The 26,850-nt window shown below is 39.1% G+C and overlaps 1 protein-coding gene across 13 annotated transcripts in view; it reads right to left on the bottom strand.

Moving 5' to 3' along the window:
- Positions 1-26,850, bottom strand: part of DLG2 (discs large MAGUK scaffold protein 2) — a 1,763,217-nt gene that overhangs the window by 310,141 nt on the left and 1,426,226 nt on the right. For all 13 annotated transcript variants that reach the window (XM_040964332.1, XM_040964339.1, XM_040964335.1 and 10 more), the window contains one exon: positions 12,812-12,968. In XM_040964332.1, the coding sequence (XP_040820266.1) occupies positions 12,812-12,968 (157 nt within the window). The remainder of the gene's footprint in view (positions 1-12,811; positions 12,969-26,850) is intronic.

Raw genomic sequence — 26,850 nt, forward strand, 5'->3', positions numbered from 1 at the left:
AAAATGTGTTCAACCTTGCTAGGTAGCACACAGCCCTGTCAGTGGGCTGATTCTGTAAAGAGAATCATTGTGTAAAGACAGCAGCTAGTATCATGGTCTGTGTAGTATGGATCTACAAGGCATATTCATTACTGGCCACGAGGTCTGTGTTCAGAATCTGGTGACTTAAAATAACCTCCCTTCGTTGGTTCATTATATGTCCACAGTGAATGCATGATGTGGCATGTAAACAGGTTTATAATTAAGGGGGTGTGCAAATGAGCAGGTGTGACTGGCAGCGTGCTGGATGTGCAGGTACCTTAGAGGGGAATCTGACCTCTGCATGTGTGGGAAGGGAGAGAAAGGTGCCAGAAGGCACTGGGAGGGCCTAACGCTCAGAAGAGGAGGAAGGCGGATAGCTTGAAGGAGAGGATGCACATGGAATATGGTGAGCTGGTAGAGAACAGAGGCTTTTAAAGATGAGGTTAGGCAGGTTAGAGAAGGTGATATTGAAGAATTAAACTTCATTCTCATTGTTAAATGATAATCACGGACTGTGAAAGAGCATGGCCAGATGCACTTGATTTTAATTTCTGTGTTTAGACTTTATTACTTAAAGGGACATGTTTAGTTAGTTTGCCCATAAATTTCATTCAAGTATGTTTAGTCATAGCTATGATGATATTTAATCTTAAATTGATCACTCAAAAAAGTTTCAATGTATCCTTATAGCCAGTAAACCAGTGGATGAAATATTTCTCTCTCTTTCATTATGCCTTTAAATTAACTGAAAGATTTTTATTAAAAAAACCTTTGAGAAGTGTATAAATAACTGCTTAGATAAAAATTTCTATAACTTGTTTTGCAGCATCATTGGTCAACCAGAAGAGTCTCCTTTAGTTTAGACTTTGAGTGCAGAGAAATCACAAGAAATAAAAGTACATGGAAGATTAACTCCTGGCCCTTCCCTGACCCCTGTATTTCTCTCCTTCAAGCAGGAAAATCATAGATCAGGTTGATGGTCAGGGACGAATACACGTGTTGTTTTAGCTTTTTCAGGTAATCTTGTTTTTTAGAACTCCTGGCTGATTGTTAGTATTTTTGCTACCTTCAAAAATGACCATTTCACAAAAATAAGCAACTAAGCTACAAATTCAGATTTTAATCCTTTGTTACTATATTGAATTTTGCTTTTAAAATCCTCCATTATGACAACGTTCGGGTTTAACACTGGGCTCAAACATGCCCCACATCTTGCAAAGCGTTCTACTGCCACCTTGTGGATATGTAGGAAATAACTCTAGTGGCAATGAACACGTTCACAGGTTGAGAAAACAATTGGAAAAAAATATGTAAAAAAAAGAGAATCTAAATACCCATGTGTCCACTAGACCTTAGAATTTTGTATGCACTGAATAACATCTCTGATGTTTCATTTCTCCACAAACGCATGATGCAACAATAGTACCTCTCCTGCTTATCTCAAGTTTGCCTTGAGAATAGAAACAAAATTACTCTATATATCAGAACTCACAATTCTGAAGCAACGGGTTCTTACACTGTCATCATGAAATACTACTATATTGTGGGTTTTTAAGCATTTTGTAGGTAATAGGGTATCCTTAGTTGAGGCTGGGAGGTCCCATCTTTGGAGTGATTTGCTGACTTTTTAGGGCTCTCGGGACGAGAGAATGGATGTTTTCTATGGAAGTGACCCCTAGACAAGGCTTATCTGAGAGCAGAAGACAGAACAAGCCTGCAAATCGATGAAGGGGTTCCCTGATGTGTGAGCGGGTCCTAGTATTCCAGAAATACAGCACCTGGGCAGTACAGGAAGCAACTGTGCCAGCAGAAAATGTTGCTGTGGCGATGCTACCCACGAACACACACCTCAGTAATTCTCTTGTAGTCATTTTCCTTCAAACAACGCCTAAACTGGAAGACTGAATCAAAAAGCTAGATTATAGATAAGAATAAATAGCTTATACACACACACACACACACACACACACACACACACACACACACACACACTGTGGGTTAAGCTGTTGTCCCTTTTGAGCACCAGTTTGAGTCTGGCTGCTCTACTTCTAATTCAGCTCCCTGCTAATGCACCTGCGGAGGTATGTAGGGTTCAAGTGCTCGGGCCCTGACACCCATGCAGGAGACCCCTGGCTTTAGGTTGGCCCTGTTCCGAGCATTGTGGGCAGTTGGGGGAGTGAATGAGATTAAACACCTTTTTCTGTTTCCCCCTCTCTTTCTCTCTCTCTGTCAATATTTTAAATAAATAAATAAATAAATAAAGTAAAACTTTGTTAAACACTTCTGGGAAAATTAAGGAATAAAACCCGCACAGGCTGCTCTTTCCCCTTAGGGAAGTCTTCTTCAAGTTCTCTCCCTCCCTCCTGCATCTGCCACCTGTCCACGGGCCAAAGCTTGGACAGCTGTGATGAGGAAGGCACAACTCCTTCCTCAAGGGAACCACAACCTATTGAGGAAAATATTCATGGAAACAAAGACCGACTGGAACATGGGATGTTGTCAAGTTTCAGGGGTAGGGAAAAGGCGAGCGGCTGACTCTCCCTATGCCTGAGTCCCAGGAAGAGTTCCTTCCTGGACTTTGACTTGGCTCCCCACAACTTCCACGAATCACCACCCTCATTTCCTCGGAGCTCTTGAAGCGCTTAGCTGCAATGAGCAGTCCACCTGATGATCACCACAGATGCTTTGCCAAGTTCTCACCAACCCAGCCCTGTCCTCACTTCTCTACCTGCAATTTGACTTTAAAGATTCTTTTATTTTTATCAGAGAGGCAGACCTACACAGAGATAAGGGAATGAGATGGGGAAGAAACAGGAAGAGAGAGAGAGAGAGAGAGAGAGATCTCTTCTATCTGCTAGTTCACTTTCTCAAATGGCTGCAATGGCCAGAGATGAACTGGTTCGAAGCCAGGAGCTCCAGGAACAAGGAGCCAGGACTACTTCCTGGTCTCCTACATGGTTGCATGTGTCCAAGGACTTGAATCATCTTCTGCTGCTTTCCCAGTCATGAGCAAGAAGCTAGATCGGAAGTGGAGCAGCCAGCATATGAACTGGTGCTTACATGGGATTGCAGTACTGCAGTCAGATTAGTGTGTTAAACCACCGCGTCGGCACCACAATTTCACTTTAATAATTAATTTTTCATCTATGAATGATGATCAAGAAATGGTTTAAGCACAATCCTTTATTATTTCCTCCTTGACATATTTATTTAATTTAATTAAAAGCATTTACCAAGTATTTACCATGTATCAGGACTATTGGAATTCACCAATTTTCAACTCCTGCCTATTAGCATTTGTCATTCGTCTACCAACATTAGTTTTGGAGCACAAGGTCTCTGATGGGAATTCCCAGGGAAAGAACATGAGACAGGATTTTCCTCAGTTAAACAGTCTTGCAGTTTGCGGCTTGCAGAATCTGCTTACTTCTCTCATCTCCTGACCAAAGGTTTCTTTATTTCTCCTTTATGCCATCCAACTTTCTTAGGACCTATTTTTCTCTCACCTAAAAATGTGTTGTTATCTTTCCCATTTTGGTCTCTCATTAGACTAAAAACCCCAAAGGGCAACGGTTCTCTTATCTAACCCTTTATTCACAAAGCTTGGGATGTCCTGATCTCAGGTAGGTCTCAGCCGAGTCTTATTCCCATTCTGCAGTTATCCCCTTTTCTGGTCACCCTGCGTGAGCCAGGTGGGTTTCCCTGACCTACTTACTAGCTGTGAACTTCACACATCATGACTCATGATTTCCGATTTCTGCTACTTCCAGTCTTAGAGGTGCTTGAAAAGGGAAAAGAATGTAAGAGGCAGATCTAGGACTAACATTTCTCTTGGAAATCTGAGACAGCAGAAGGAAAGAATCCACCGTGGTTGGGTAGGTTGGTGCCAAGTGTCAGCCATTGAAAATGGTCGCTGCCTGAGCTGACATGAATGATGGTGAGAGCGGTGGCAGCGCTGACAAAGTGGAAGGAGGAGGAAAAGGTGATTCATGGAACCAAGAACCGTGTTACTGGTTTTAAGTAGTGAAATAAAAGCAAGAGACGGCCAAAAGTGGTGATCCTGTTCTATCCCACCAGCCATGTCTTATGACCACTATTCTTAGTTTAGTTCTCTGTTATGCTAAGTCCATGAAGAAGGAACGAATGTGTGTTTGACTGCTCTATTCCCCCAGTGAGTCTAGCATAGTATTTGACAATCAGGTTGTCATTATTAAATACACAGGAAGTGCCAGGCACCTTTCAAGGTTCTGGGAATACAGCAATAAGTAGAATGCATCACTAGAAGTTATTCAGTTAATCAAAGAATCAACAAATCAAAATTTCAGACTTATGTGGGCAAAAATATTTTCCATTTAATGTGCATACGTATATGTGAATTGCTGAATAAACCACAATTTTCTTGCTCGCTGCAGGATCATTTCTGTGAACATAAAACAAGCTATACATTTTGGTTACCACCTTAGGCCGCTTACTGAGATAGCCAGTCTCAAAGGAGATTCTGTGCTCACTGTCCCTGAAAGAGGGAACTTAGATTAAAGGGCAGCAGGAAGCTGTGGAAAGGTTTTAAGCAGAGCGGAAGCACGATCAGAGTTGGTAGTCTATGAAGTTGGTGTAAAAGATTAAAAAAAAAAAAAACTACTACTACTACTACTGACTTCAAAGTTTGGCACACCCACTGTCTAAACCTTTTGCTAACTGTGTGGCCTAAACCAAGGCATTTCAACTGCCTGAGTCTCAGAAGTTTGGATTGCAGGAAGATAGTTGTCCAACTGAGTAAAGTTCTTACCAGGTGGCAAGCATGCAAGGACTCTGAGTTCTTCCCTTTTGTTCTCTTGGAAGAGAGAGTAGCCCACCAGAAGTTTCTCTGCTATTTCAACTGTTTAAGAAACAATTATCATTCTTTTTTTATTGCATTTAATTTTATGATATCATTTCATAGGCTCTGAGGCTCCCCCAACCCCTCCCCGTACCCTTCCCCCATGGTGGATTACTCCACCTTATTGCAGTATTACAGTTCAAATCCAGTCATGCTTCTTTCATTGCAAGCATGTACCATGCATAGAGTCCAGCATCTTATCGTCCAGATAAATTCAACAGTTTCTTGGGGAGACCATCTCTGGTCTAAAATCAGAGCTGGCAGAATACCATCCCGACTAATTAAAAGCCATAACAAAGCATCAACAACAAGAAACAATTATCATTCTTAAGATCCTAGATCTGAAAAAATTTCATTTATAGGTTTCACCAGGCAAAAAAGAATATCTAATAGTCAATTGTCATTTAACAGGACAGTGTCCAAATACCCTATTTTGAGGTAACCAAGATAAGGAAGATGTGTGCCTCACTGGAGAAGTTGGATGGGGAAGCTAAAGCAAGAGTAAGTCAAGTGGATGTTACAGCTGGGAATTAGGCATTTAGTATTTACACACATACATATATCCATGCAGCTCACACTTTAGTATCCAATGAATATTTATCTCTAACTCATCACTATTTCTGCTTCTTGCAGAAACTTTTTGGGAGGGGGTGGATGGTGGGGAGACTTCTCTTGCAGAAGGCCTCTCATGTTCACAGGCTGGACTAAGGTTAGCCTCTCCTATGTCTCTGTGTAGTCCTTAGAATTCATTAGTTAGTATTTCCATGCTACATTGAAAATAACTTTTCAATGCTGTCAGTCTATACATTCTTTCAAGGCATAAATGTCCTTTCCCATATTACCATCAGGTCTCCTAGGTTCTGGTACTTGGTGAATAACCATGAGTTCTATAAACAAGGTTTTAAGATAAAAACTTTATCTTTCTCAAAACACCTGCATGGGGTTTTTTGGAGACCAAGGCATGATTTTTTTTTTAAGGATTATTTGAAATAGTTGATAGTAATTTATATTCCAGGAAGTAGACACGTTTGCTGGTTAAATAGGAGTAGAAAACACTTTTACATTTGTAAAACTTACTGCAGGAGTTTTCAGATTATTGAATTGGATCACTAATCTTTTTCCTTCTTGCTTTCAAAGGTTTATTTATTTATTTGAATGGCAGAATTGTGGAGAGACAGAGAGAAAAAGAAATCTTCCATCAATAGGTTCACTCCCCAAATGCCTACAATGGCCAAGGTGGAGCAGGTCAAAGCCAGCAAGCCGGAGCTTCTTCCAGGTCTTCCACATGAGTACAGGTACTTAAGCACTTGGAGGATCTTTTGTTGCTTTCCCAGGCGCATTAACAATGAGGTGCATCCAAAGTGGAGCAGCTTGGACTAGAACCATCCAGATCTACTTCTGGTGGGCGAGAAGATGGAGGGGCTATGAGATCAAGGCTTGTCCCTGGAGCCTTTTCCCTGGATACTCCTCATTCTGTCTGAGGTGGTCCTGTGACCAGGAGGGCTGTGGGCTCTATGCCAGGCAGAAGGTCAGGACTAGAAGAAGGTTCTGCGAGTAACAGAGACAGAAGGTAGAGACTGGAAAGTCAGCAGGGTTACGGACAGTGCCTTCAACACAGAGAGAAGATGCCTAAAACAACACACTGCCAGGTGGCGTAGTTCCGACAGGATTTTGCAAACAAATACCTAATTCTAACTGGCCAGGTTTGGGGCAAGAAATCTTTACTTTCCAAATCCAGCATCAGTTCTTCTGGTTTAGATTTCATTGTGGAGTGCTGACCTCGGGTGGCTCTGAGAGAGACTGGGAGCCAGAACGGGGAGGAAGGACACAGCAGTCCCAGGACAGTGACCGGAAGAGACGGCATTACGAGCTCTTAAGATTAACCACCTCAAGAGATCCAATAAATTATCTGGGGCATCTTCTGTTATTTGGGAAAGGGAACTGTATCTCAGACACAACACTAAAAAGGACCAAGAATTCTTATTTGATGCAATGATATGAGGGTGAACGTACCATTACACCAAGATAACAAAGTTGCATACACGGTGCTCACATTCGATTGAAAAAAAGAATGACAATAAGGACACAAAAACGTCCCACCCTTCTACAAGATTCAAGACAGGAAGGTAACCTGAGAATTGCTGAAACATGCAGGCAAGCTGTGACTCATTTTTACTTTTTCTACGTCAGTGACACAATTTAAACTCTAATTTGAAAGATCCCAGTTACCCATTGTGTCTTCTTGACAGCTGTAGCATCTCACTCTGGCAACACGTATTCCCAACCATGTATCCTGCAACACAGCTTAGTACTTAAACCCTATTGAGAGTGCACTTGGGGGTTAGCAAGTCACCAGGGGTAATCAGTGTTATACTCTTGAAGCACACATAAACTAAGATTGCTTAGAGATACCGCAAGGAATGCTTCTCTCAAGGGGTATGACTTTGATGGGCTCTGTTCCACATTAAAAAAAATAACAGCACTGAAACAAATAACAGTAGAAACATTTCTATCATTCCCTCTGCAGGAAGAGAGCCCGAGGAGGCTTCTGCACTAGTTAATGTGACTGCATGCTGAATGCCCTAAATTCTCCTGCACAAATCCAAGAAGATGGTTCAATCATTGGATTTCTTTCCAAAAGTCCCTGAGAAATAGAACACATAAAGGAGAAGTTAGAGAAAATAGATAACTCACAATATGTGTATGGGATATAGCCCAAGGTGATCACTGCCCTTAACTGCTTAAATTCTGGTGGGGAGGAATGGGGAAACCTGAGACACATTTCAACAAGGAAGCCATTTTCAGATTGCTACTCAATCTGTTAGGACTAACGTATGAACACTAGGTGGCGCACAAAACCTGAGATAATAGTGAAAGAGCAGTTGCCTTTTCTGCTACGGTAAAAATGTAACAAACATGGAAACCGTAACAGTAAAGCTACCGGTATCCACGTCAGTCCTCGTGTAAGGCTCTGGTGGATGAATAAGTTTGGGAAAGCCATATACTTTATCTCTAGGAAATTTCCAGTGTGTGCTGGTAAACAATGTTTTTGAGAAGTTCTTATGGATCCTATTCTATCAGCAATCAATTACTATACTGCTGTTTTGATGAATCATGGGACAACTGTAGGGAATGCTGATCTGTACCTAGCTCTGCCCCCAAAAGGTGTTTAACAGCTCAAACTACACTTGGTTATCTTACACATAAAACACACACACACATACACACACACTCTTAAGGCATATAGTTGAAGTAAGAACAGAAATAATGCTTGAATTCTTATAATATTACATGACCTTTTTCATGTCTCTATCTCCTTTTATCCCTCAGTATTGTGTGCATGAGAGCATACATACAAATACGCGCATATGACGCTTGGCACGTGTGATAGGACTTCAAAAAGTTTATGGAAAATGCAAATTATGAAAACACCATGCATGGACTTCAAAGGTTTTGCACAACAATTAACTAATCTTTTAATTCCCTTTTCAGTAACTTTTTGAAACCTCCTGTAGTAAATCGTTAATAAATAAGGCTGACTTGACAGTGCACGGAGGGAGAATCATTCCGGAGGGTAGCAAGGGACGTGCCTGGTATATGAGTCTCTTTTCTAGGAAAACCACTTGTGGGCAGAAATCTATCCTCTAGCTCCCCTCCCTGGAGACTTCATTTCTTTTTTGTGGAATGACTGCATTAGTGTTATCACAACCTATGTGAAAATGAATTTTATTTATTTATTTGTTTTGATCTGTATGCTTTATTCATGTATCAGGCTAAACAGATGGAATCATTTTTTACATCCAAGAAAACTACCATTGATTATGTACTGATTATCTAATGTGAGGCTTTCATGCAAACTACACCAGTGGTCCTGAAAATGTCCCTTATGGCTTCTTTCTTAAAAAAATTATAAATGATCCAGTTTCTTATGGATGGTTGATTAATAGTTTACATCACAAGATCTTATTACAAGAGGTACAGGTAAGTAGGAAGTGGCAACAGTTCAGATTCACATGTAATATCTCTAGATTTGACATCATATTATCTTATGTTAGAACAAACATACGATATCTGACCTTTTGGGATTGGTTCATTTCCCTTAGCATAATGGTCTCTACTTTGGCCCATTTGGCCACAAAGAATTGTATTTCATGTGAAAAATGAATTTTAAATGATCTAGTGATACATTTAAATTTTCTTTAGTTCTTGATTCTACTTTCGGATTTTTGCTTCGTGCTTGCCAGGCAAGTACAGCAAGTTCGTAACATTCAGAGCAAGCTGAACAGGCCAAATGCTACATACCTTTCCTATTACAACATTAATACTCATATACTGCTGCTTTTCTTTGTGTATTTTAATGCCTACACATCTGAAGTCCTTTTATTGTTTTCTCTCAGTGTAATCCAATGCAATTCCAAAACTTAACCTTGAAAATTGCCACCCTACAGCAAGCCAAAAGGGAGAAACTTCCCCATTTTTTTAACATAGGAAATACACAGATGACATCTTCATCACTGACTGTTCTTGAATGTTACACATAAAATGATATGTTATCTATGCTTATGATTATTGTTATATTCCATGACTTATAAAGACTATAGCTTGGAGTGCTTGCTTCACCATGTGACAACCACTAAAATAATGGCTGAATGGATATGGTTTCTCTGAAAGCAGAAATCATTGCGAATTATTTTTAGATATACATAGATTATTGTTAGCTCATTCTTCTTCTCCAATATGCATGGGGATTGGAATAAATATATCTGAGGGCTTGGTGAATTTCCAGTTTAAAAATGATTACATAATTTATTATCATCTTTGTACCTAAATTTCTTCATGCTTAGAATGAACATAATTAGAGTATTGTTATAAGAGTAAATTAGTGGGGCCCAGCATGGTAGCCTAGTGGCCAAATTATTCGCCTTGCATGTGCCAGATTCCACATGGGTGCCAGCTCATATCCTGGCTGCTCCAATTCCCATCCACCTCCATGCTGGTGACCTGGGAAAGCAGTAGAGGATGGCCCAAAGCCGTGGGACCCTGTACTCTCATGGGAGACCCAGAGGGAGCTCCAGGCTCCTGGCTTCGGACTGGCTCAACTCCAGCCATTGTCATTGTGGCTACTTGAGGAGTGAACAAACAGATGATAGATCTTTCTTTCTGTCTCTCCTTCTCTCAGTAAATTTACCTTTTCAATAAAAATGAACAAATTTTTAAAAATGATTAAATTAGTAATAACAGTGACTGACTGAAAGCATGGTGCAAGCTCTTTATCATACTGCATGCAGTGGGCGTGCAGCTGAAGGGAGGCTGTTGATGAAATGTTAAAGAGGGGTTGTGATGCGAGGACACTACTGACTTTGGGTCAGAGCACCTCATTGTGAGAGCAACTTTATCGTTAGTTGGTGTGGAACTTTGGACAAACCATTTATTCTTTCTGAATCTTCTTTTGCAGGTCTAGAAAACTGCAGCACAAGCCTGCCCTGTTTCCCCAGGCTGGAGATTTTAACCCAGGATGGTGAAGATCTGTCTGTACATTTTAGGTTGAATTTTAGTTACTCTCCCAGCGTACAGTGACTTCTTAAATGCCACCATATTTATTCAACATGCTTCCACTCAAACTTTGAGCCTTACCTTATTGGGAAATATAAAGCAAGGCCTCTAAATCACAAACAAAACTTAGCAACGATTCCATCTATATCATTAGATCACTGGATTAACTTTCAAACAGGTTATGCCAACAACACTTTGGTAAAGCACAGAGAAAAAAATTAGAATCCCACAGTATGTGCCAAGCATTATTCTAGATGTAAAATCACAAAATCACAGAATATAGACCCTACTTCCAGGATGGTTCCAGAAAGGAACACAGGCCATGTATGGCTACTTCACAGTCTGGAGGGAAGCAGAACTGAAAGTGTGAATTTATTTTGGTGCTCCAGATTTTTAGTGAAAATTTTTTTCATAGTACACAGAAAATGTGTGTTATAATTAATTAGGAATGTCAATTTTTTTTAACAACATAAATTTATACTTTTTATTTAGTTTTTTTTACAAACTGAAATACCCATATTTACTGACAAAGTTTACCAGGTACCTGTTACTTCTTTAACTCATTTAAGAGTTGTAGGAGTAGGGCCCCGAATGGTAGCCTAGTGGCTAAAGTCCTCGCCTTGCACATGATAGGATCCCATAAGGGGGCTGTTTTGTATCCTGGCTACTCCGTTTCCCTTCCAGATCACTGCTTGTGGCCTGGGAAAGCAGTGGAGGATGGCCCAAATACTTAGGACCCTGCACCTGCATGGGAGACCTGGGAGAATCTCCCGGCTTCAGATCAGCTTAGTGCGCAGCTGTTGCGGCCACTTGGGGAGTGAACCAGGGGATGGAAGTTCTTTCTCTCTGTAAATATGCCTTTCCAATAAAAATAATTTTTTTTAAGAGTTGAAGAAGCAGATGAAGAAAGACTTTTAAGAGGCGTCATTCAGCTCTTGGATGACACACCAAGGTCTTTACCCAGTTTCTCCCTTACTGAACATTCTTCTGGCATTCTGCAAGCTGCTGGGACCGAAACGCCCTGAGTGCAATCAGTGAACTACGTGCTTCAGACGGAGGGTGTGGGGGGAGATGGGAGGAGAAGAAGGGGTGGAATGATGCCAAAAATATAAGGTCATTGGGAAAATCCTATCTATAGATCACAGCTACAAAGTGAACACGACACTTTCTAAGAAACAACATTTTCTAAATAATATCACAAACTAAATGATTCATTGAGTTAAGAATTGTAATCTTAACCACAATAATTGGATTCCTCATATATTTTTTTTTGGTTATTGCATATTAACAACATTCCAAGAAGGACACAAATAAACAAAGTTGTTTTGAATTAATCACCTAACATGCTATGAAGGTATCTTTTTCATTGTGGGAAGAAACAGTCAATAAATATTTAAATAAAGGAAAGGAAAGATGGTGAGAAAAATCAGAAGGAAGGGTAGGTGTGACAAGCATTGCAACTGAGATCTTAAATCTTAGCCGTGTGTCTCGCTAGCGAGGCAAACTTTAACAACTTACTTAGATCTTTTAATCTTATTTTATTATCTGAACATGCAGAAATACGTTCTGGAAATAACAGTTATTTCTATTCGTATGTAGGTGAATATGTTGTCCTTATCTGCTGTATAGTATAGTGCCCATGGAGAGCAATACCGTATATCTAAAATCTTTCTGAGATGAAAGATTTCATGTAAGTGTTCCTAGCATAACAATAAAGAAGAACAGAAAAACGCTGGAGCTGATTGGCATGGCTAATTGAAAGATGGTGATGACAGTTATGCAAACATATACTTAGCTTCAAGACCTGCAGGTTGTAGAAGTTAAATACGTACAGCTTTTTGTCTGGTCTTCAGCATTACTTTTCTAAATTTGTTGGTAAATAAAGTGCGCTTAACAAATTGTTGCTAATAATTCTTAACCATATGCAAATTGTGCTGCTGCTACTCCTATTATCACCAAATTTTGTAAAGCATTGTTTTATCCATCTTCTTATACAGTTATATGTACCAAACATTATGAAAGAAGCATAAAAGAAATTGATCATATTTAGAGAATGACCATTAATTTTGTGGAAAAAAAATCTGCATTTTTAAAATAAAATAAGTAACATTATTTTAACAGACATGCTTTTCAATATTCTACTGACTGCAAATATACATCAGAATAACTAAAAACAAGCACTAGCACTTTCAGCTTCAAGCACGAAGCACATGGATACATAAACTGTGACATGGGCCAAGATCTGTACACTCATCCATTTTGCTTTGGTAATTGAGGTGTCTCTGGTGTCATAATTGAAAGTGACTTCCTCACAGATGGGATCAGACATGGAGAGAATGAAGAATAAAGAGAAAGACTCACCGACAGAATCTGATCTCCTCTCTGAAGCTCCCCACTCAGGTCTGCTGGTCCACCAGCCAGGATGAAGGAAACAAAAATACCTTCTCCATCTTCCCCGCCCACAATGTTGAAACCTAAGCCAGTGGAACCTTTGTGCAGGACCACCTTGCGGGGCTCTCTGTAGAAACAAAAGACGAACACAGTTCACAAAGTGCCCCACTCAAGACTTCAGTTGCCTTTATTTTATTGGGATATCTGATACTACTAACTCATTAACTATGAAAATGTATCAAAAAAAGAGATATAACTGCACATCAGAAAGAAGCTGCTATTAGGACATCGGTGAGAATTCTCCACAGTAACCCAAACATGCAAAACCATTGTTTAATCCCAAAACAGTTGCCTCATTTAGAATTTCTTCCACATTTTTTTCCACTTAGAATGTCTATTCTTATATTCTTAACTGTTGTGCTCAACAGGATGGATATATTTAAAAGGAGGGATATATTTTTAGAGACAGGACATTGGACTGAATGGACTAAATTATGAAAAATCTTATATTTCAGCCTGTGAATTTGTGGTTAAGATTAATTAAATTTTATTGGAATGTATGTTGATGGAGTAATGGAGACTTCCATATCCAGATGTGAAGACACAATGCAACATGCATCCCTACTTCCACACAAAAGACAGACTCCTAATGAAATTGCTGGCTATGTCTAGACAATGGGATGATGGACGGTCTGACATCGTCTGTACCAGCAGTGTAGAGGCACACTTAAATAGCAGACTGATGGAATTGTAACTCCTTCTGAAGAAATTTACTGTTGTAACAACATGGGAAAATCAGCTGGGGGGTGGTTTGGAGGGGCCGAATTCCAGACTATACAGAATTGTACGATAAAATTCAAAAGTTTAAATAAAAAATTTAAAAATAGATCAATTAAATTTTGCTACAATTTTAATGTTGCAATAATATGGTGATAAGTAGGGGGAGGGTAATTGGGAAGGGTGGAAGAGGAAATTCTTGAGCCCATGGAACTGTATCATGGAAGCCAAAAATTAAAAAACATATATAAAGATTAATTAAATTTTGCTCTTTAGAGAAGAATTATTTGAAAATTCTGAGGTATTAAGCATATTTAGATCTACTTTAGAAGATGGACATGTGGTTACATGAAAAGTGGATAGAGAACAAAGTGCTGATATTACAGGACACAACAAAATATTTTATAATATTGTTCCAGTTACCCAGGTGTGACACAGTGAGAGCCTAAGAGCTAAGAGAATGGGTGGCTTGAAATATGGCACTGGAGGGAGAAGCAGTCACCAGGAGATTGACTGGGGCATTGGAGAAGCAGAAAAGAAAACATCTAAGTATTTGGCAAAAGGAGAGCAAAATGGAATTTGGGTCATGAAGGTGAGTAAGATGCTGACATGTTTAGTTTCAGGTAGTGGTGGCCTAGACACATCAAACTGCCTGAAGAAACTGAAGAATCTGCCTCCTCAGTGAGGACTACAAATGCAGATTAGGGGATCATCCATTAAAAATGAGTTCACAGAGAATAAAGGAATTAGAGAATTAGGGGCGGGGTGGAGTTCTTAAGGGCATCTAGTTCAATCTCTGTATAAGCAGTTTCAAAAAGGACTCTGAAAGTCTTAGGTTTGACTAGGAAGGCTTCTATATTTCTCTCCTAAACATCTCACTTCAAATCTTTGAAGTTTGTGCTCTATTTTCCTGATTTTAATGATGACAAAATTAAAAAGAGCCACCCAATATATGTTTGTGCTAATGACTGAAAAAAGAATTTGTTATTCACTATCAAATGTTTATGCAAATAGCATATATCTATTAAGTCTTACCATAAGATAATGTGTGAAATATACATGACAGCTTGAACTATGATATGTTACACAGTGATGCATTAGTATGAGTTAAATTGACATAGAGCTAATTCATTTTCTCCTGCAAATATATTGTTAAGAATCTACTGCAATGGAACTCTTCCAAGTGCTCAGAATGTTTGTAGACTAAACAAGTAATACACTTTTGTGGGCTTACATTTTAATGAAGGTAGCTCATGAAAACAGGTACAACAAGTAAGATGTTTATATGTATGCTATAAGGTAATAAGTATTTTTGGAGTATAGGAAAAATAAGAGCAGTAAAAGAGGCATAGATGGTGGTAGCATACCTTCGTGTGTGTGTCTATATAAAGATGGGACTTCAAAAATGTGAAAAAAATGAAATTCAAAGGCAAATTTATTTTGGTGCAAAACAACTTTTAAGCTCATGTATTTTTCATAATATGCATTTTCAATTATTTTGAAGACCATTTACATATGTATGTGTATATGCAGATATAAATATGTGTCTATTTAAGCATACAATTCCTGACATGTCTGCCAGTTATACACATCACTGACACGTACCAACAGAGGATCCTACAGCTTAATAGAAAGTATAAATTACTAAAAGAACTATGCATTGGTTTATCTTGTTTAAAAGGCAAAGGTGACAGAAAGAGGGAGAGATAAAAAGGGAGAAAATCTACTCCCCAAGTGTCCGTAATAGGCAAGGGTTAGACCAGGTCAACCTCAGAAGACAGGAATTCCATCTGGGCATCCTCAAGTACTTGAGTGCCAGGAACTCAAATTTGTTTTTCTTCCTCCCTCCCCCCGCTCCCTCCCCCCACTCCCTCCCTCCCTCCCTCCCTCCCTTCCTTCCTTCCTTCCTTCCTTCCTTGCTTGCTTCTTTCCTTCCTTCCTTCTGTTTCTTCCATTTCTTCCATTTACTTCAATGTATTTATATTTGACCCGAAATCATGATGACTGTTTTAAAGTCTTGTGAGACAACTTGAAATCTATGTCATCTCAGTGTGCTTTTTTTTTTTCATTAACATTAAGGCTTTTTGTTCTTGACATGACAGGCAATATTCTGATATTTTTGAACACTTTTGTTATTCTAGTGTGAGATTCTGGATTCCATGCAATCTTACTCTTTTTTGCGGGTAACCTTTATGTGCAACTTGTATGTCCAGGTGAGTTGGATATTTAACTTTCCACTTGAGCTGGTGATACCAGGAAAACAGAGAACAGCTGCATGGAAAAGAGCTCAGCTTTCCATTTAATCTCATGGCACCAGGAAAGTGAGGAAGTGAAATATCCCACTCATTCTGTCCCAACGTCCCTGAGTCAGCGGACTTACCTCCCTTTTGGACCTGCTGACATCAGTCAAGGGAGAGAGAGTGGGGTTCTGACCAGCCCTGACTTAAACTATCTTACTCGGCCTCTTGGCCTCCACAGTAGAAGTTCAAGCCTCCACTCAGTCCTGTTGACACTCTCACAGCAGATGGAGTAGTTTGACAAACAGTGGTTTGTCAAATGGGTCTACTTCCTTTTTGACCTCATTGCTGCCAAGCAGGAGTTAAAGGTCAGCTTTACTTTGAAAACGGAGTATAAACTACCACCATTTCACACCACTGTGTTCTGATTGACTTGCTGCCAGAAGGGAATGCAAGCTTAACTCCCATTCTTCTACTGAAACTCAGTGAAGGAAGTGCTTGCTTCCTCTTTAGATGGTCTCTGTTGGCTGCTTCTGGTACAGCAAGAAGTTGAGCACAGCCCACAGAAACCGTAAGGGTGACATAAAAATTTTCTCTGGTTTTGACTACAGTAGGTATCATATTGTCAAAAATGCTGCTGCTCCATTAGTTCAGACTTTTCTCCATTTGTGAAGACTTGAAGAAGAGGGCTTAAGGAAGAGGGGTGTGTATGTGTGTGTGTGTGTGTGTGTGTGTGTGTGTTAGGGGGTGTTGCGTGAACAGTTTTAAGTTGTAAACTTGGACACTCCATTTTAGGAAACACAGCATAACAAAGGAGAATCCAGGGAACTCAACACAGCCCATTATTTTCTGGGTCATCTGACACCTTCTGTCAAACTTTTACAGTATTTCTATGTCTGTTGTTTTATTATGTTTAAAGTATTTTTTTTTTTAATGAGAGAAGATCAAAGAGCAATGGACATATTCTATTTTATCTGGAATCATAAGCCTGGGTTCTGCACATATTTTTGAGATAGTGGCCAACAAAAGTTTCATAGGGAAATTGTCACAGAAATCTTTTTCTTTCATTAGTAGAGTCACAAACATTCTTAATGATTCCAACAACATTCGCACTATATACATTCAAGTGGCAAGTACATTAATGGTCATTGTAAAACTCTTCAAAATATGCTGTACATCTGAAAAATTTCATAACAAAATACTGAGGAAAATAAACAACCTGACGAAGAGCAAATTATTGGGAAAAGCTTTTACATTAGTGAAACAAGACAGACCGCTTGTCCACATTCTAAAATGAATTTTGTAAGCAGCAAAGGCAGGATGAAGACACAGGTTTTATAACTCAAACACTGTGTTGAGAGCCTGACATATTCCAGAAACTGCAAACTAGTAAGCTGAGGGCTGAGATTGAACCAACGTATTTGCAAATGTTTGAACTGGTTGCTTATGTTTAAAATAAGGAAAATTTACATCAAATATGAATTTATGCCTTCATTTGAGAAAAACAGATTCTATCAACACTGCTTTTCAGTCTTGTTATCTAATGATTGATAAAATTAACTATCTTTATAAAAGGCATTCAGTCTCCAGTTTGATTCAGTCCTGCTTCTGAGATAAAATAAACACAAAAACAAACAACCCCCCCCCAGCAGATGTATCATATTTGCCTACCTTGCAAAGTTAAAGCTATTTTTGTATGCATGCTTCTATCAAAAATGGAAAAATGAAAGCCATCTGAAGGGAGCTTCATTTAAATCTTTTAAAAAACATGAGAGAACATGAGTCATATGGATATACTGTTTTTTACTAAGAAAAAAGAATGCAACTTTAAAAGTTATTTAAAACATCATTTCCTATTATATATCTCTATTACCTACCTGGGGATATTTTGCTAGTGAGCCCACCCTTTGACATACTGCTTTTTGATAAGGATGTAAAAACATGTAATCATTGAGTGACAAATTTTATTTATTTATTTATTTTACCCGGACTCCAATTATTTCAAACAGTTTTAACAAATCTTCCAAATTATTTGGAAATTTGCAACTCGTGAGACCTAATTGCCTTTTTAAAAATAGAATTTTATATCACAGTGAATTAAGGTGTTTATTTTAAAAATGAGGCAAAATGACAAAGAAATTAGTCTATAGAACAGTATGCAAATAAAATGCCCTAAAATAATTGAAATGATTTATTTTTTCTAATATAAACTTGTTCTACTAATAGCCCATTAAGCTAAACTGTAGATTTTAAAGCCTTTTCGCACAAGTTTTCCCTGTTAGATCAAGATCTTGTGAGGCATTGGAACTCTTATTCCATTGAAACATGTCTGCAATCACTCAGCAAGTAAGTTTCAGATCAAATCTCTTAACTGTGAGTGAAGAGTTTATCTACAGCTGGAGGACTTAAACAAATGAAGTTTTTAAAAAGCTTGCTAAAATATATAGGACACAGAGGACGACCTGAAATTTAAAAAGAGATTACAACCTACGCTAGTAAGAATACTGTCTCACACTTGAAGACTCACTGGAACAGCCCTTAGCTCCTGCTACTTGAACCACATGCTTTAACATTTCACCATGTGTTGCTTGTGTACAGCTCTTTCTGTGAATGTCCTGACATCTGCCCTAACCTTTCCACCTGCTCTAATTCAGGCTTTGACTCTAAGTATAGCTGCCTACTCTTCCAAACACATTGACCCTTCCAGAGCCACATCCTTGCTTAAAATGAGTTAGACCTCTTTTGGGGCTGGCTTTGTGGCCTAATAAGTTAGGTCCCTGCCTTCAATATCAGCATCCCCTATGGGAGTGCTGGTGAGTCCCAGCTATTCTGTTTCCAATCCAACCCTTTGCTAACGCATCTGGGAAAGCAGCATAGGATGGTTCAAGTACCTGGACCCCCAAGACTTGGATGGAATTCTAAGTTCTCAATTTCCACTTGGCCCAGTAGGGAGGGTCAGTTGAAATTAAAACATTTCTCACTCCATTTCCCTCTCCTTTTCCTCCCCTGGCCCACAACATTTTTCATACTGAATTGGTTCATCTGTCTTCTTATCCAGCTATAGGAATAAACTTTAAGATAGTGACTATGCCATTTGATTTTATGTCCAATACCTGGCATATAATACCTGCTTGTTCTCTGTTTAAATTTCACTTTGCTTATTAGATTTTAAATATGAATCTGCAGATGATGAGCCCAGGTTACTTTTAATGCCAGTATTTTTCAAGTTATCTATATACTTAAGATCTGTTTTATTCATCCATTTAACCTTTCAATAAACATATCTTCTTAGAGTAGCTCCACTGTGTTAGAGGTCTTGGATTTAAAGATGAAAGAGCCTAGAATGGCTGGGACAAATTGTAAATAAACAGATGTAAAAACTCAGGAGTTGAACAAGTGTCATAAAAGAAACATGTGAGCAGTAACATAAAGTAACAGTAATGAGTGACCAAATTAAAACGACCCTATCATTCTATACTCATCACACAGATGAAATACACTATTTTCATTCATGCCTTTGTAATTACAAAACCTCTGGATGCTGAACAGTTGGAGAAACACCAGTCTGATTTGCTCCCAGCTGTGTCAGATCACCATCAGCAGCATCTGGTCTGGCTGGAGTCTCAGAGGCTACTGTAAGCCAGCTGGGATGTGTGCTGCAGAGGGGAGCAGGAAGTTATGAGACTTCTTTTCCTGCTTATGCAAGACACCTTAAGAACATTAAAAATTCAAAAAGGAAAATGAATACTTAAAACTGAAGCCTGTCTCATACCATTGATGGGTTCTGGGACTGTGAAGCCAATTCAGTCATCTCCTAAAAGAGCCATGGTGAGAGGCAGTATGTGGAAAGTAAGGTATAAAATATTTCTTGTCATCTTTCCACATTACATACTTGACGGTACCATTGTGTTGCTCAAAGGCCTTCCAGGTATCCGCATGCTCTCAGGGTAAGGTATGAACCTGCAAGCATGACATTGAAATCTCCCCATCATTTGATCGTCACTACCTCTTCAATACCCAACTTCACTGTGTCCTTTGTACTCCATCTTCCTGCCGTACAGACTTTGCCAGCCCAGCCCTCATAGCTAGTTCCAACATGCCTCATTAACTTTCTGCAGGTTTTACTTTCTGACTAGAATGATGCCTTCTCCTGTGCAGGAAGTCATGCAGCTTGGTTGGATGGCATGGGTGTGTGATGAGAACCACTCCTCGGTTAGTAAGGCTATGAGAAGTTTCTGGCTGAGTGGCAAAGCCTGGGGGAATGTCTCTGGTCAACTCATTGCTACCTCACTCTGTTGTGTGGACACTCACTACCTCTCTAATATTTCATAGAATTCTCCTGAGGGTGTTGTTGTTTTTCTGCAAATGTGAAATGATTCCTGTAACTGGTATAACACCTCAGTCATGTTATAGTAAAAGCTTCTTTAGCAATGTAAGGCAATGACACACAGCTAAAATCATATAATAGTACTACGGAGCCCACAATATCCCCAAATATCCTGTTATGTGCCCACCTTTGTCTTGGAGCTTGCCTTAATATAAGTAACGTTTTCTTTAAGAAATGGCTCGATAATATCTTGGAACAGATGGCAAATGTGGAGTTACAAGTAGTTTATTTACCACGCAGCCTCAAACTGCTACATTGCATGAAATGATGCACTTTGGCTTCCCACCATGTAGAGCAGAAAGTATATGGGGCATCTTCTAAGGGAAACAGATATTGTGAGCTCTCACAAGAAAATGGTTTGAAACTTCTACCATTGGCACTTATATTTAGGGAAAGAAAACGGTTTATAAAACTTTTACTTATGTTGGCACTCACATTTAGGGGGAAAAACGATGTATAAAGATAAAGAGAAGTTTATTGTAATGGCCCTCTCTTTGTAGAAAGGTTGAGTTGCCCAGATCCCTTTCACTGCCCTTTAACAAAATAACAAAAAACAACTGAATCAGCACTATCAGTACTAGGTGAAGGTGGAGGTAATTAGTGCATGGTTGATTATAAGATCTAATAAAAAATCTGAGATATATGCCTTTATCAATTCCTTTCATTTATGAGCTTTCCTTTTAATTTTGCACTCTTGATATTTTAACTAATATTAGTTTAGGCTTAGTGAAAATAGATTTTGGATATAGGTAAACCACTTGTCACTATCTAACTGCATGCGCTGCCAACCATGGCGTTCTTGGCTTCAGCCAGGTCACTGCAGGTTAGAATGAGTAATAGCTTGGGTGACAATATTTTCTCTGAATAATAATAATAATAATGTTTTTAGGGTTGTTTTTGTAATCATTCTTTTATAATGAAGTAAAAATGAAACAATTGGATGTTATGCAAAAGCTTGTGATGATTTGTGTATAATTAAAGAAGGCAACTTTTCTGAGTTGTCCATTATGAGCATCATGCCATAGTGGTCCACGCTTCCTCTACTTGTCTTCTTGCCGATCCATGCATTCTTGGCAAGCTCTCCAGTCAGCTGGAGCTGGTCTCCAGTACTGCTGTATTCTCATACATCTGATGAACTCGAACATGGGAGGTTCAAGCTGAAGGCCTGGTATCTTCTCTCTTTCTCTGCTACCTCTTTATTCTTACCTCCAGATGGACCATTTCTTTCTTTTTTTTTCAAAGATTTATTTATTTTTATTGGAAAATCAGATATACAGAGGAGGAGGGACAGAAAAGATCTTCCGCCCGCTAATTTCACTCCTCAGGCAACCACAATGGCCTGAGCTGTGGCGATCTGAACTTAGGAGCCTGGAACTTCTTCCAGGTCTCCCACATGGGTGCAGGGTCCCAAAATTTTGAGCCATCCTTCTCTGCTTTCCCAAGCCACAGACAGGGAGCTGGATGGGAAGTGGGCCTGCCAGTATTAGAACCGGAGCCCATATGGGATCCCTGTGCGTGCAAGGTGAGGACTTTAGCTGCTATACTACTGTGTTGGGTCAAGCTGAACTGTTTCTTTTTTGAAGCCACACTGTATTTCCATTGCTCAAATCACTGTGTGTGCATTTACTGCTCTTCAACGATTTTTTTTTTACCCACTTGCATTTGTATCATGAATCTACTGCATGATCTTGAAGGATAAAAAAAATCTTTAAGTTCTTTTTAATTGTTTTTGGTTGGACATATAAAATATGCATACAAAAGTGCTGCATGAATAAACTTACTCAGCCTCTCTAGAGATCTGTAGGAACCCAGAAAGGCTCCCTTGCTTGAGTAAATCAGGGAACAATATTTTGCTCAAGGGAAAGCAGTAATACTTAGATAGTACAATGATCTAAAAGCATCAAGAAAATTGGGAAGGATATATTGGTATTTTTCTCCTGGTCATTTGTCAGATCTTCTGAATAACACCCTCCTTATAAAACAGCCAACAATTCTTAATGGAATACCTATAAAATTCTTTTAAATGCTTGGCCAAGCTAACAAATAAGAGATTCTTGGAAAATGAGACAGATATTCAAATTCAGAGAGGGAACAAAGTTCTGAGAAAGGAGCAGGTTGAATAGCAAAGAGTTAGTGTTCCAGGGCCTAGTCCTCTGGATTGGATGGAAAATAGGATTGTTAGAGTGCAGAGCTGGTGTGAGATCACCCACAGAGTGACCTACTGAGAAAAACTGGGTCCCTACAGGGTACACTTTATATTAAAAATTAAACACAACATATTTGCTTTTCAATGATACTACGGATATGTATTTACCCTGACTTTGGGTCAACACAAGAATAAAGGGTCTGAGGGAATTTATGAAGGATATTTAAATATAGAAGCCACAGTTTAGGATCAGAATGCATAAACGTGAATGCCTTGAGGGAAGAAAGGAGGACATCTGTCTGGGTGATAGAAGGAAGAATTTGCTCCTGTAATTGCAGCATTGCAAGGCAGAGGTGTTGTTCAGTTCCAGCTGCAGGTGCCTGACATGAATGTAATGCTGATGCTGGTCAGAGTAACACATTCAGTGGGTTCATTTGGCAGTCCTAACTCAAGGGCAATGGTCATGAAGGTGGGCTGGCTAGCTGATTACCCTCTCTTGGAATCCAAACTCCACCCAGCCACATACTTAGGTTAAAATATGGTTTCCCATCATACTTTTCCTAATGGGAGCAATATGCTAATTAACAAATTTTGGTAACTGGAGAAGCTATAGTCCCCACTGAAAACCTATTACAATATATGAGCTTGACCATCCTAAGATATGTTGACTAAAATTGAGCTTCAGAGCATACAGATCAACAGCTCAGGTCCAGTAGCATGACAATGCAATAAAGGACTATCAGCTTTGCAGTCACGCATAAAGAGCCAATCAGTCTCCCTGAGCACTTTTAATTTCTGCATAAATGCAGATGTGCTCACAAATAGTGTTATTAAGGAAATGAGATGTGGTAGCAGATCAGATATGTTAGCAAAATGGGAAGGCATTTATCATTGATATAATTGCATTATGCAGGTAATCACATGGCCAACTGCTGAAAGCTTCAAAGCTGTTGACTATCACTCAAATTTTTTGTCCAGATGAACTAGCTACTCAGAAGGCTATATCACAATATATACCTTATATTCAAATAGTAAATTCATGTGGCCAAAGAATCAGTCAAACTGAAAAAGAGATATTTTGGACAGTGGCTGTGAGGACAAGATGTTAAAACAATGCACAGAAAATTGGGAATCCAGGGGGAGGATTTATGTTTCAGAATTTATGTGAAAGACGATAGAAAGTCTTCAGTAAAATAGTATTTTTGAAGTATTTTTGAAGAGGTACTAAGTAGGCTGTGGATCACACTGTACAAGGATAGGTAGGGATTGAATATGTAGTAGGGACATTTGGAAAAGCTTTAAAGCTAGAGAAATACATGCTCGCATTATAATCCCATCAACTATTAGCTGGATAATCTTGAAGGTTTTGGATGTCTCACTTTTAGACTGTGAACAATAATATCTATTTTAGGGTATACCCTAATAAGTATCAGGATACATGGTGAGTGCTCAGTAAGTTTTCACACACTTAGTTTTTTCCTGTTTGGAAAGCAAAGAGGCACACATAAGATAAAGAGAAATCTGTGTGTTAAAGAAAAAAGGTTAAGTAATGGAGAAGATCAGAGGCATAAGAGATGGGTAGAAATGAGACAATGGAAGGGGAACAGATATCTTCAGCAGATATCATGATCACATGGTCAGAGGCATATTCAAGATGGGTCTGAAGGACACTGACCATTGCAATGTGAATGGAGTGCAGGATACGTGATGAGAAGAGCTGGAGCCCTTAGGGGAATGAGGGCAGGACCTGGATGCTCAGCTGAAGAATTCAGATTTTGTACCTAGACAATGAGAAGATATGGAATGCTTCTGTAATCAGGGAGAACTCCTGTAGCAACTTCCATTTGTAAGTCTGAAGTGTTTACTTTATGCCACATTGTTTCCACAACCCCCCAAGTTTGTCTCTGGGAAGCTTACCTCAACATTCTAAAATTACTCTATAGAAACCTCATTGCAAAACAGAAGACTTAGTAGCAAGCTGTAACATAACGCATTGGGTTTAACTACTAAAATCCAGTCTATATATTCACTCTCTTGTAACTACCTTCTACCTGTACAATCCGTGGTGACAGGGATTTTCACATCTGAAATTGAACATACAATATCTTTGATAAGAGGAATGAGACAAATTAGTTTTCATCCCACAAATATAAATCAACTAGAGATTAGTATCAATCAGTTTGACTTGGAAATATTAGACCTTTAGCATAATCATTTAGCAAATAAGATAATCCAGTAAGTATGTTTCATTTTAATTTGTTTTTGTCTGACTTTCCCAAGAAAGATAAAAGCAGCAGCTAAATCTTGCCCTCACATATGCTTGTTCCCAATTTTCATAATCATTCTTTCCAAATACCATTTCTTATCAAAAGGAAAATAGGTCACTCCTTCTTTTCCCCTTTATATTTTTATTGACTGAAAACATCTCCAATAGGTAATTTGTATAATCCGTGATGACAGGGATTTACTTCAGCTTTCTGTTCCCATGTTTATTGCTTTTAAAGATTTATTTATTTTTGACGAGTTCTGTTATTATGTTCATCACAACTTGGTATCCTGCCTTCCAGTGCAATGCTCTCTATTCTTATCACCTGTACTTACATTTTTCAGTGAGATTTCCAGCAATTCATGGGCTAGTGGATTGTAATGTGCACCTTTGTATTTCCTCTGTATAAAATAGCAAGAGGTTGAACATGTAGACAGAGACAGGGTTAATTTTTCTGTGTTTGTCTTCAGCAGCGAATGTAATGTTTCCAGTGGGGTCTTAAACTGTGAACAGTGCTGCATGGACAGGGTTGGAGAGGAGGCAACACGCAATTGAGAAAAGAAGAAATGAGAAAGACACAGGATAAAGACCATGAGAATGGGCAGCCAGAGGGATGCCCCCTTCACTTAGAAAGGAGGCCGACCTAGAAGGCCAGCTTGCTGCCTCAATGCTTTATTGAATTGCATGAGGAGTCAAATTACAGGATTTGACTTGGCACATTGATAGCTTCATCCCATATTGATGTTACCAGCTAATGTGGAATGATCATGAACCAACAGTATGGCCCAAGTACAGAAGTCAGTACATGACTGCCTCAAGGACATCTTGCTGTGTGTAGACCATCCCCTTAGAACGTGAAATGTGTGGAATATTAGCTGAAATAATGTGATGCTGATCTGTGTTTGAGATATATGAAACATTAATGAATATATCCAAGGTGAACTTGTGTATAACTTCCTCCCCCCTTAAAGGAAGTAGCAATATTAAGTGACATGTCAGGACTTAGGACTTGCTTGTGAATGTGTACAGCCCAGATAATGTTCACCCTCCAGTAGACCGTAAGGAGGAGAGAAGAGAGAGAAGCTGAAGCCAGCCAATCAGCAACAAGTGCTGGAGAGACTGAGCATAGAAAGTGGGTATAAAAGGAGGCCCAGTTGGACAGGCAAACTGCTCTCAACCAGCTTGTAGAAGAATGAGCCTGCTCAAGTGCTTCGAGCTCCAGACAAATAGAGAGGTTGGCACCACCCGGATACCACTGGTAACCCAGAGACGACCACCTCTCCTCCTCTCTCGTACTCCAAACAAGGAAGATGAGTAAGTGTGACGGATGTGTCCCTTGTCCTGAGACTAAGAGGTTCACAAGGCCTTCTGGTAGAGAAATAAGAGACTAGGCTTGGATGTGTGTCAATGACATTCTAATTCAAACTAAGTTACTGTGTAGAATTTAGGTTAGTTTGTTGTGTGAATGGGAAATAAAGCACTGAGCAGCAAAAAAAAAAAGATTTATTTATTTTTATTGGAAAGGCAAAATTACAGAATGAGAATGAGAGACACAGGGAGAGAGAGAGAGAGAGAGAGAGAGAGAGAGAGAGAGAGAGAGAGAGAGAGAGAGAATCTTTCATGTGCTGGTTCACTCCTCAAATAGCCTCAATGGCTGGAGCTGAGCCAACTTGCAGCCAATTTTCCACATCTCCCAGTTGGGTGCAGGGGTCCAAGGACTTGCATCATCCTCTGCTGCTTTCTCAGGCACAAGCAGGCAGCTGGACTAAAATGGAGCAGCCGGGACTCTAACCAGTGCCCACATGGGATGACAGTGTTGTGGGTTGAGACACCATGCTGGCTCTCTATTTCTCTCTATTTTGATTTTTAAAGAACACTTAAGTATAATAGTAATAATTTTAGCAATTTTGTTATTTTAGAATTATTTTTGTAGTGCCATTTTTTCTGGGTATAAACTAAAGTAATATTTGATAACAGGCTTAAAGAGGGAAACCTTGTATATATTTCATAAGGTAAAAGAAACTTTCTGAAACAGTTTTTAATATAAATTTTGAGCTGGAGCTCTATAATAATGTGAAATTCCATTTAGCTATTAAGTGTTCAAATTCTCTGCAATTAGTGTGATATAGGGAAAACAGCCTGGGTTAAATAAAAATATTTGGATTTGAATTTTGCAGGTCCTCTCTTAACCTTAAT

Source organism: Ochotona curzoniae, unplaced genomic scaffold (assembly GCF_017591425.1).
Source record: "Ochotona curzoniae isolate NIBS_2020 unplaced genomic scaffold, NIBS_Ocur_1.0 scaffold_3223, whole genome shotgun sequence".
Classification (NCBI taxonomy): domain Eukaryota; kingdom Metazoa; phylum Chordata; class Mammalia; order Lagomorpha; family Ochotonidae; genus Ochotona; species Ochotona curzoniae.